Source organism: Peromyscus leucopus, chromosome 1, assembly GCF_004664715.2.
Source record: "Peromyscus leucopus breed LL Stock chromosome 1, UCI_PerLeu_2.1, whole genome shotgun sequence".
In the NCBI taxonomy this organism is placed as follows: Eukaryota; Metazoa; Chordata; class Mammalia; order Rodentia; family Cricetidae; genus Peromyscus; species Peromyscus leucopus.
Window position 1 is genome coordinate 20,397,351 of NC_051063.1, and position 12,264 is coordinate 20,409,614.

General features: G+C 44.2%; 1 protein-coding gene across 9 annotated transcripts in view; it reads left to right on the plus strand.

Annotated features, from left to right (window-relative positions):
* The window catches only part of Smarca2 (SWI/SNF related, matrix associated, actin dependent regulator of chromatin, subfamily a, member 2), a 171,474-nt gene that overhangs the window by 34,696 nt on the left and 124,514 nt on the right, over positions 1-12,264 (plus strand). For all 9 annotated transcript variants that reach the window (XR_005091453.1, XM_037205442.1, XM_037205454.1 and 6 more), the window contains 4 exons: positions 324-585; positions 7,331-7,457; positions 9,304-9,477; positions 10,791-10,964. Coding sequence is in view for 8 of the 9 variants with exons in the window: in XM_037205442.1 (XP_037061337.1) it covers positions 324-585; positions 7,331-7,457; positions 9,304-9,477; positions 10,791-10,964 (737 nt within the window). In the remaining variant the exon portion in view is untranslated. The remainder of the gene's footprint in view (positions 1-323; positions 586-7,330; positions 7,458-9,303; positions 9,478-10,790; positions 10,965-12,264) is intronic.

Genomic DNA, 12,264 nt, shown 5'->3' on the forward strand with positions numbered 1-12,264 from the left:
CAAAAAACTCACCCCAGAATGTGGCATTAAAAACCAGCTTGTCATTTCCTTGATTTATTACAGCTAGGAGTCATTTTTTGGATGCTTTTGACAATATTCATTAGTGCGTGCCATTTCCCCATGGGGTACACACTAGATTATGTTTTCCTTTTCACCTCTGCCCCTCCTTCCTTTTCCTCTCTTGTGCCCTCCATTAGTCAGCTCTTTGGTGGTTAAGACCCCGGAGGTCTCCAGCCCAAGGGAGTGGTTGAGGGGTGGAGGAGCATGGTCAGCAGGTGTCCTTCCTTCTGTCCTGTTCTGCCCATGTCCCTCTTGTCTCACAGGCCCTGGGCAGGAGCTGCTGCTGAGTGGCCAGAGCACGCCACAGAAGCTGTCAGCCCCGGCAGCCAGCGGCCGACCCTCGCCTGCACCCCCAGCCGCTGCCCAGCCCACGGCCACAGCTGTACCCGGGCCCTCGGTGCAGCAGTCGGCTCCAGGGCAGCCATCTCCGGTCCTGCAGCTGCAACAGAAGCAGAGCCGTATCAGCCCCATCCAGAAACCGCAAGGCCTCGACCCTGTGGAGATCCTGCAGGAGCGAGAGTACAGGTACTGCTGGTGATCAAGCCAGGTCGTTACCGGGGCCCAGGGCTGACTGACGTGCCCCAGAGGGCAGTGTTCTAGTAGTACTGGACACCAGGAGGGGTGAAGAGAGACCAGAGGAGGACTCATGCCGTGACAGTGATTTCAGAACAGTTGTAGAGAAAGTTCACATGCTGATGGGTGGGTCCTTCCACGATGCTGAGTAGGACAAACTGTGACTTCTCTCTCATTCAATCAGAAACCTTTATCTGTCCCATCCACTTGCCAGGTTCTGGGAATTCAAAGATCAAAAGCCCAGTCCAAAGTTCCTTAATTTCAGGGTGGTCCATCTCAGGCTTGAGTCATGAAATAGCTTGTCCTTGATTGTCAGTATGTTCCTGAACAACTGATGACTAAGACAGTCATGTTGAGTAGCTTGTCTGAGTCCATCCTTCAGAATACTGGTCCAGCTCATGGTACTAAAAAGCATACTGTATTGATTGATACAATGTGTTCTGTTTTAATTCACAGAAGTTGGCCCAGCTTTAGGGATAAGCCTTAGGTCTATGTCTTCAAATGGGATCCTTAGTTAAACTCTTAATCCAGACACTTGTCACCTGATTTGACACAGTTGTGTCTAAATTAGGGATTGGCAAACTTTTCCTGTAAAGGACCAGATGGAAAACATCTAATGTTTTACAGGGCCATATGTCTGAGACACAGATAGTCAGCTCTGCCCTTTTTGTGGGAAAACACCCATAGACTGTGGTGTCTTGGCTTTGTTCCAATAAAACTTTATTTAGAAAAGCAACTGTGGACAAGATTTGGTCCACAGGCTTTATTTAGCAGACCCTTTAAGCAAATGGCTAACAACCATGAAAAACGGAGTCCAGTAAGTTCTATGATGAAACAAAGCTAAGATTTCAGGTTCTGCAGCCTGCCTGGAAGCATATTCTGTGAGAAACAGCTCTGTTGTCTTCGTCAGGTTACATTACTTTCCTATGACTTAACATGTTAAAAATATTATAGTATTTTTTCCATAGAGTCAGAAAAGGTAATATATTTTGGAAACTTTCAGAAATATTGGTGTCAATTATTTTCCTCTAAATAACTTGAATTAAAAGAAAATCCATTGTTAAAAATTAGAGAATGCTAAGCAGTGTTTGGGTTCTCTTTAAGAGCACTATCTTAATCTTTATTAAAAGGCATGCAGCTTATTATGAAATTAAATAAAATATAACTGATGTGGAGAGTTGTTTTGGAGACATCCCAGTAACACCAGGTATTAGATGTGGGTTGTCTTTTGGAGTGGAAATATGGCTTTATTTTCTCATTTCTGTTGCTGGTCATCAGTGGGGACATTTCTCCTGTCCTTTCTAGTTGCCATGTACACCTGAGCATCAGGGCCAGGCAGAGTCTGTTGGGGAAATACTTGTGGATCATAAAGTCAAACATAAGGACACCCAGGGCCTAAAACCTCTTCAGACGCCATATCTTCATTATATTGTTGAGTAAAGAAAGTCATAAGTAATTATTGGGGGATGGTCAGTTAGAAGAAAGAGGAGAATTGTGAGGTGGCTCTGAAGTTCTACCTGGCCTAAAATCTGCTATGCGTTTGCCCTGCCCAGAAGTTGCAAAAATGCTGGGAGCTTTGTTGGCTCATGACCTTCTCTGTACCTAGACGTTTTATGTGACATCTGGCTTTTTCTCTCTTACTCAGCCACTGTGTGTGTGTGTGTGTGTGTGTGTGTGTGTGTGTGTGTGTGTGCGCGCGCGCGCATACATGTGCATGTAAACTGCTTTGTGGACTTCTAAATTTTTTTTGTCATTATTTCCAGAATTTTAATTACAGGGCTTTCCTATAATCTCATTTTAGAGCCATTTTTAGAAGTGTGAGCTTAATGGATTATCTTCCAAAGTATTAAGTAATGCTTTTTTTTTTTTAGCCTATTTCAATGCATTAAAACATTTGTAACCTATATCATCCTATAATAAATTTTTATTGCATTTATTCCCTCTATTTATTTGATTATTTATTTATTTATGGCATGTCTGTGCTACCTCACAAATGTGGTCCTGTGGGAGTTGGCTCTCTTCCTTCCTGCTATGTGTTTTTTGGAGATTAAGACCATGGCCAGGTGCCTTTACCCCTACCTACTGAGCCATCTCACCTGCCCCATTCTCCTATGTTAATAAAAATTATATCTACCGCCAGGCGGTGGTGGCGCACGCCTTTAATCCCAGCACTCAGGAGGCAGAGCTAGGTGGATCTCTGTGAGTTCGAGGCCAGCCTGGACTACCAAGTGAGTTCCAGGAAAGGCACAAAGCTACACAGAAAAATCCTGTCTCGAAGCACCAAACAGAAAGAAAGAAAAAGAAAAAATTATATCTACCAGTTTCTCTTATTGCATACCTAGAATTTCAGCACATGGAATGTTCTGGCAGGAGAATCATGAGCTCAAGGCCAGCTTAGGGTGTATAGTGGAACTCTATCTCAAAAATTAAAACAACTAAAAATCACGTGAATTTCAGAATGTGGTTGAATAGTCATTTTCATAATACTATCATTTGATAAATGCCTTCACTTTTGTAAAGCTGAAGCTGCAAGGTTTTGGTACCTTTGGCCTGAGTGTCCCCATGGCCATGTGGAGAAGAATGCACTTGTGCTGGCAGCCGTAGAGGGGCATGCCTTATCTTGTTTAGTCATGGAACAATAGGTGGCTTCTGCCTCTATAAAGACATCATTCAATGGCAGAGATTAAGTTTATCATCAGAGGGGTTACATCAAATCTCTCCACATTCATACGGGACAGGTATTGGATTCGTTTCTCTCCTGCTGCCTGTGATGGGCTAGCCTGCTCCCTGTGATGGGCTAGCTCTCTCCCTGTGATGGGCTAGCCCACTAGGCTCCCCCCTGGTCACTAGGCTCTGCCTGGCTAGTGCACCTTTGTCACCTGGCTAAAGATCTGAATAAGGTCCGAACAACAGATCTCTTTTGGGGTTTCATAGGCTCTGACAGAGCAAAGTATCATGCCACAGAAATCCCTTAACATCTTCATTTCTTTGGCTCTGGTCCTTGTTTCCAGAAATGGAATGAAATTATTAGGATGTTATACTTCTTTAAGCCAGTTGGCTGCTCTTCTCAATTTGCCATAAAATCATAAAATTTTGACACACCAACCTTCTTGTTTTGGTTACAGCTTAAGTGAGTTTCTGTCTGTGTATGCACTGGCCTCAGATCTGTACAGCCCTGGGTTTGAAAACATTTACCTCCCTTTTAGATTGTGTGCTCTCCTTTTGACTCACCTTTGTTTGTTTGTTTGGGTTTTTTTGAAATAGGAATTTATTCTTCTTTCTCTGGTATCAGTTCTGCATGCTGCACTCACCCCTCACCCCCCAGTCCCCATCTTTTGGTACCAGTTCTTGACCCTTCTATACAGAACTTCATTTCCTTCTGTGTTCAATCAGAGAGTACTTTAGGAGCTCACACGGACATGTAAACTAGTTCTCTGTAAACAAATATTTGCATGGAGGATGCAGTTCCCACTTAGAAGAGTTTATTTGAGAAAGGCATCTGTGATATACACCAGACTTGAGTGTGGAACAGAATTGAGTGCGGAAATGGGTTTAGGAGACATGTATGTATATCTTACATCTCTCTCTCTCTCTCTCTCTCTCTCTCTCTCTCTCTCTCTCTCTCTCTCTCTCTCTCTCTCTCTCTCTCTGTGTGTGTGTGTGTGTGTGTTTCCTTGTCTTGCCCTCATCGCTATCACAACCCTGAAAATTCCTTCTCAAAAATTGCCTCCAGCCACTCTGCCGGAAGAGTCACCAAAGTCACACATGTTCCCTTTCTTCTCCCCCTCGCTCTTTAAAGTATCACTCAGCTCCTTGAAGGAACAAAATGTACCAGTGTCATTTTCTGTTCAAATAACTCTCCTACAGGAATCATAAACTTCTCCCCTGGACCCGAACAAATATCTGTTGCCTTTAATGGAACTCTTTTCCTTGCCAGAGCAGTAACCCTTCTTGATTTACTCTTCCGTCTGTATGAAAAACCTGTGTGACCTAATTCTGCTTCAATTTTCTGTGCTCGTGAGGACACTAAATGAGTCTCCTGCAGTCAGGCAGGATTACATCTTGCTGCTGTTTTGGGAAGTTTAGAATCCTGACTCTCTTTATCGGACTTCCTGCTGAATCCCATTGATGGGAAGATGAAATTGTCTGGAGAGGAGCATTATTTAAAATGAAGATTTCCATTAAGCAGGACAACAACAGAGAGAGAGTTTTCTGTGCTAGCCCTCCCCCCCCACCCATACCCCCCCACTCCCCAACCTGTAACCTTACCACCCACCCCATGTGTCGCATTGAGGATGTATCGTTTTGCTGTAAAATCTCCTCCTCCTCTTCTCTTGAGTTTGCACTTTGTCCTTCATCCTCTCTTCCACTGAAAAAGAGATTCTCCTGTGTCGGGCACTCTCGGGATGCACCCACAAACCACTTCTCCTTTGGAGAAGCAGTCTTGGCCGGGAGAAGCGCACCCTTGGCTCCTACCTTCTGCAGTGGCCCAGGTCCCCGAACTCCATTACCACCAGCCCCACCCCCGCCCCTCACTTCCCCCTCTGCGCTCTGCTCCAGCTTCCCACTCAGTTCAGGGTGGGTCAGTCAGTCTCAGCTCTGTCAGCCCAGGTGTCCTGTAGTCACTTTTATTCATCCTAGAGCCTGTCCTTTGGAAGATGGAATCTGAAGCTGCCGTTCCTTGACTTTAGTACCTCACTCACCGTGTCATCCCGAACCAAAATACTCAGGGGAGTGTAAGTTCTAGGATATTCAAATAAGAAAAGGACACATGGAGTCTAGAACCAAGGATGTAACATAATGAAATTGGGGGTGACACCATCTCACACCACTGCAGTAGCTAAGTCTTTGATCTTGATAATAAGATTACAAAGCAGAGTGGTTTTAAAGGTAAAACCTGGTTTCATTTTTCCTTTTTTTCTTTGTGTGTGTGTGTCTGTATTTTTCTCTTCATACATTCAATGTTTAGGTGTAACTTCTTTTGCCTATTTGGACATTTAGGGCCACACAGATAGATGGGAAAAACCAACTGAATAATAATCTATGTAATATAGGTTTTTATTTTGGATTCCTCCAGTGTTGTCTTAGGGTTTCTATTGCTGCCACGAAACACCATGACCAAAATGCAAGTTGGGGACGAAAGGGTTTATTTGGCTTACACTTCAGCATTGCTGTTCATCACAAAAGGAATCCAGGGCAGGAACTCAAAACAAGGCAGGATCCCAGAAGCAGGAGCTGATGCAGAGGCTGTGGAGGAGAGCTTCTTACTGACTTCCTTCCCCTGGCCTGCTCAGCCTGCTTTCTTCTAGAACCCAGGACTACCTGCCCAGGGATGGAACCACCCACCATGAGCTAGGCCCTCCCTCAATAATCTCTAAATGAGAAGATGCCTTAGAGCTGGATCTCATGGAGGCATTTCCTCAGCTGAGGCTCCTTCCTCTCTGATGACTCCAGCTTGTGTCAAGTGGACACGGAAAACCAGCCAGTACAGGTGTCAACATGTTTCTTCCATTTTCTCATTAGTAACGTGGGGCCACAGCAGCATTTATTTACATGTGCCTCTGTGTGTGTGTGTGTGTGTGTGTGTGTGTGTTGAAAATTCAAAATTGTTCTTTAAATGCAGTTAGTGCAGTGAATATTTACTGGGTTAACTCATTACTAACTTTTATTATCATTTCTTTCTTTTCAATTCTATTCTCAGTTCTGTCCCAAAACTGGGGGAGGAGTTTATTCTAAAACTGGATTTCAGTGGGGTGTATTTATAAAAGTAAGGCTGGAAACTGGTTTATATGTGTCAGAGCCATAGCAGCCAGGGGCTAGAGAGAGAGACGCCTTTTCTTCTCCAGTCTGCCTTCATTAGGAGGAAGTACTTGCAATTATATTTTCGATGGTGTCTAAAATGAGAAACCCCAGCATCCCTTTCAGGAAATGCTATTCACTGCTGCCCCTGATTTTTGCAGATGCCCGGTTTGCTAGCTTTTCTCACCCAAGCACCACACAGAGGAAGTGGCTGTGGTTGGCAGGGCTCTCTCGGAATGTCTCGAGCTGGCCGACTTCTGTGGCCCCAGCTCTAAAAACTGCACTTGCCACTCTGCTTTGGCTACTGGAGTCACTGTTGCCTCAGCACAGAAGGAAGAACTGTGGTCTCGGCTTTGCATACCGTGGCAGGCTGGGAGTGGGGCAGCTAGCCAGACTGCCTCCTATGTGTTCTCTCTGTTGAGAGCAAGCAAGGGTGTCTAATCCCCCCCTGTCCCCTCAATGTAGCATGAAGTTCCTTTCCAGGTCTTAGAGAGAAGCTACATAGAAATTTAAGGTGTTATGTAGTGTGAAGCGCATGTCTTCCGGAGTTCCAAGGTAGCTTTTTCTTGGTTAACATTAGAAAATCTTGTTGGGGCCCAAGTGAGATAGCTGATCAGCCAAAGGCATCTATGGCCTTCACTCCCAGAATGAGAACTGACCTTCACAAGCTGTCCTCTTCTGTCCACACACGTGCTGTGGCGTGTGCACTCTCCGCCCCTCAGCAAGTAAATATGTGTAAACGTTTTTTTTTTTCTTTTAAGAAAAGAAAACCCAACTGGATGTTAGAAATCGACTGTCAGTGTGCGGAATATAGGAACCTAGACCCAAAGCTGTTGTTGATCATAGAAGACTAAGTCTTCTGCCTGTTCCCATCCCCCTCTTTCTTATTTCCATCTAGACTTCAGGCTCGCATAGCTCATAGGATACAAGAACTGGAAAGTCTGCCTGGCTCGTTGCCACCAGATTTACGAACCAAAGCCACTGTGGAACTGAAGGCGCTTCGGCTACTCAATTTCCAACGGCAGGTAATACCTTTTCCCCAGTGAATCCATGGTGTAGGAAATCAATGTAATTGTTCCTAAAGTGTGATCTGTGAGCTTCCTCGAGTCTGCTCAATATTGTTGTAAAGCTAGGAACTTCGTAAAATAGCATGTCTTTAGACTGACGGCTCAGAGCTGAAAGTAATGAATATGAACTACTTATTATTCTCCTCCCCCCCCTCTGTATATCAGAAACATTTTTCCTCCTGTACAAGATCAGTTATTGCGTTTTGGTACTGTGGATGAAAACCATGACAACAGATTGTGGAGAGCTGTGACTTGCCTTCATGTCTCCCAGGAAAACCAAGGAGGTGGTAGATAGATAACGTTCCTGGTAAACCCAAATGTGCAAAGCAAGCCATGACCCCAGAAACAAATCATGATTGTCTCTTTCCTAATCACTAGCCCATGCTTGTAGAAACACAAAAAAAAACCAATGTCATGTCCCTTAATTATTCATCAAAACCTAACTCAGGGGCACTTGGTCACATCAGACTCACTCACACATTGACTAATTAGTGAGTTACTGTCTCCCAGAACTCTCTGTTGAGCTCTGGTATAATGGTCTATTTTCTGATTTCTGAATTGGTAGGCATGGAGTGGAATGCAGCAGAACTGATTTTTCCTTGGCTGAGTTTTGTCAAAGTGTGCTGGTCCCCGTCCACAGATTGCCTGTCTAAACCAAAGGGGACCAGGAGCACCTTCTGTCAGTCACATGGGTCGTGCTAATGTGCCAGGGCATGCAGAGTGGATTGTTAATGAGTAAGCATAGTCTGGAAGTGTTGAATTTGGCCTGTTGGAAGATCTGACCAAAATCACAAGGCCCCTGTCTATGAACTCAAGTACACATTTCACTTCCGGGGTGGCATGTGATGGAAGGGCATCTGGTATCTGGGTGCTGCCTGGCTAGGGTTTCAGAGAGCAGATTTCAGGTTAAATTTAAAAAGAAGAAGAAACAGAATGGTTCCATTACATCTTAGTTAAAGGGAACTTTATCATAGGAATGGATAAAGTGTTTGACACAGATTTGTCAAATGTATATTAGAAGCATGTGTTCTCAAGTATGAGATGTGATTCTGTCCTGGAGTCCTGCTGCTCCCTACTTCTTGTTCGATATTACTGGAAAATCTATTTTCTATGAAGTTTCCTGTGTCAATGGGGTGGGACTGATGCCAGTTTCAGGTTCATTTGAATGATTATTATAAGGTGAACCCCCAAGTTCCCACTGCCTACTTCCATATAATATACAATACAGTTACATTGTTTATGATGAAAAGCTAAAACAAATCCATGATGTAACATAAGATTTAAATGCTAAAGAACATTATTACCGGAGAGGGAGGAAACCCAGACTGGTATTTCCCATCATTTATTTGAAGTTATGAATTTATATTGTTGGAGTTACTGCTGTTACTTGGAACATAGATAGACAGTAACTCTCTTGTTCTTGTAGATGAATAAAAGAATGATATTATGACAGTTAAAAAAATTAAAGGGCTTATTGACTAAGTAACATCATTATGATAATTAAATGAAATGAGTAACTTTATTTCAAGCCCAGCACAGCATCCTCATTTTTTTTCCTGTTACAGTACTAAAATTGTTTTTGATGTGAATTACGAGGGAAAAAGAGTTATACCATCTTTAAAATTGCCCATTTAAATGTGCACAGTTTCAGCTCTTATTTTTAGTAATAGCCAGCCAGCTACAATGGGATTGAGAAAAGTGTGTTGAGTCCCCTTTCTGTTCCATTGAGTTGAGGTCAGGGCCCAGGACCTGGCTTCTGTTGGTGTCAGGGATCCGCTAACGCTAACTGCTCTTCTCCTGATAGCTGAGACAGGAGGTGGTGGCCTGCATGCGGAGGGATACCACCTTGGAGACGGCCCTCAATTCCAAAGCTTACAAGCGGAGCAAGCGCCAGACCCTGCGAGAGGCGCGCATGACGGAGAAACTGGAGAAGCAGCAGAAGATAGAGCAGGAGAGGAAGCGTCGGCAGAAGCACCAGGTCCTTAGACCTTTGCATACCCTTCCTGGTCAGAGGTGCCCCATGTTTTCCAGGTTGGAGTGGGGGATGGGTGTCATCGAACAGAAAAGTAACCTGGAGTTTCTATAGTACAGAGACATTATTTCAGAGATGGGAGAGTGCCCTGCTTGGCTTTGAGTTGCTGTGATAAAGGCTGACCAAACAGCGTGGGGGGAGGAAAGGGCTTATTTAATTTGCAGGTTAACAGTCCATCATTAAGGGAAGCCCAGGAAGGAACTCCAGGCAGGAACACTTCTCACTGACCCTCTCTTCCCTCCCTTACCCTCCCTCTCCCTGCATATGTGGTTGTGTGCCCTGTGCTTGCTTGATGCTCACAGAGGCCAGAAGGTGGCGGCTTTGGATCCCCCTGGAACTAGAGTTACAGGTGGTTTTGAGAGACAATGTGATGGGTGCTGGGAATTGAACCCATACCTTCTATAAGGTGAACAAGTGCTCTTAATTGCTGAGCCATCTTCCTAGCCCCCAGGGGAAGTTATTTTTCTATAGTATTCTAGGCTCTTTGAAGGGCCCAGCTGGAGGATTCACGGGGGCAGATCTTAAAAAAAGTTCCTTTCTAGAGGGTTGGAAACATTGATGTAGGATTTGGTTTTTGTCTCATGATTGTTTTATGGTGCTTAATATAGTGCCTAACTTAGTTTCCTTTTGCAAAAAGAAAAAGAAAAAAAATGAAAGATTTTAGTGTAAGTAGGGTACATATTTCCCCTCCTTCCGAAAAGTGAATTAGGATTACATATGGCAGTTTCAGCTTTGTATAAACTTATTTTGCATCACAGTTCTAAATTTAAGTTGGAACAGAAGAAATGTGGTTTTCACTGGAAATGCCCAGAACCCTCATGTTTATTTCAGGGTGACAGAACAATGCGCTGTAAACTTTTTCATTGAGGTTTTATAGGTCAGCCTTTGTCCTTGCTCTTTCCATTGCTGGTGACCGCACCCTGGAGGTGAGGGCGGCATCTCTTCCCTAGGCTTACAGCATACAGATGAAGGAAGTCTTTCTTCCCACTAGCCTATAGCCCAGTTAGTCTTTGCCTTTCCCCGTTTTGGGATGTCCACACCATGGAGTGAAGGTGTCCACTCTTGCCTAGGCTCACAATCACACTAGCCCGGAGCCCGTGACCTGTATGGCCAAGGCTTCAGGGAGGGCCCCCACCATCAACAGACTGTGGTCTTTGAGTGATGTCTGTGCACACTGCGGCATCTTTGGGTATGCCGATGCTTCACTGGGAAGTGTACCTACCCAAAGCCTCCCTCTCTCCCTCTCGTGAACCCTGTAGGAATACCTGAACAGTATTTTGCAACATGCAAAAGATTTTAAGGAATATCATCGGTCTGTGGCTGGGAAGATCCAGAAGCTGTCCAAAGCAGTGGCCACTTGGCATGCTAACACCGAAAGGGAGCAAAAGAAGGAGACGGAGCGGATTGAGAAGGAGAGGATGCGGAGGCTGATGGTAAGGGCCCCACGTGAGACTGGGAAGACACTCTGCTTGCATCTTCCCACACTGAGAACGTGACACGAGGCATCAAGAGAAGAAAGGGAAGCTGCTCCTCTCTCTCTCTCTCTCTCTCTCTCTCTCTCTCTCTCTCACACACACACACACACACACACACACACACACACACACACAGGCAAAAGCATTCATATGTGTCTGAACTTCTGGAGGTAGAGTGAGAACTTTTTTTTTTGTTTAGTAATCCAGGGTTGCATTTGAGGAGCCATAGTAGTTTTGTGCCCTAGGGTACCATCATCATCCACTTATGTAGCTTCTCAAGAGAGGCGAGTGCGGTATTGTGCAGGAGTTTGGTAATCACATCTAGAATGGCAAATGCAGTCCTTTTAAACATATGATATTTTTTAGATGAATGACTTAAGAGTGTTTTGAATGAATAGTTTACAAGGTTATGTCTTTGAATAGAAGATTCATACTCATTCACTTCCCTCCCCCCACTTGGCATTCATAATTTTACTAATTATATAAATTTACTAAATTATTCTCAAACTTAAAAACTGACTTGTAAGTTAACTTCAAAGTTTTTCTGTGGCAGCTCTGTTGTCTCAAAAGTTGTTTTGCATCTTTACCTCTGCAGTTAGTTTTGAGTGGATATACAGACACAGGGAGGTTTGTGTCATTGGCGTGAGTGGTGGGTTTCACTGACCACTTGTGTCTGGAATTGGGCAAAGCATACCATGAAATTTAGAAAAGTAACTAAACTGTACAGGTAATAAGAGACCCAAAGCTCTGTGTGGGACAGAATCCCTGAGTGGGTCGGAATACACCTCACCTCATAAACACAGTTCTGGAAGTTCTTAAGACACTGTCTTCCTTGCTAGGGTCCCGGTTGGGGTTTTATATATCTCACCACCTTCCGACCCTTTCCCCGTCTCTGGGATGGAGAATACTGTCAAGAGTCTCTGCTCTAGTTAGCGAGACCATTGTGTAGTAAACGGAGCAGTCAACAGACAAATTTGTCTGATTCAACCGAAGGAAAACTGTATTAGAACTCCAGCAACAGATTGGTTTGACACCAATGATTAAGCATTTGCAAATCATTAATTTTTGCAATTAAATGATGGAATATACAGATAATAGAGAAACTGAAGTTTTTTTATCACTCTTTCTTCAAGTGAGATCAACCATAGCCAAAAGCAATTAGAGTTATAATAGCATTGGAGTTCATGCTCATTCACGGGGCAGACAGCAGCTAGTCTGAGTGATGAAGTTGCTGTCGCCCCGGCATGTGCTGGAGTGA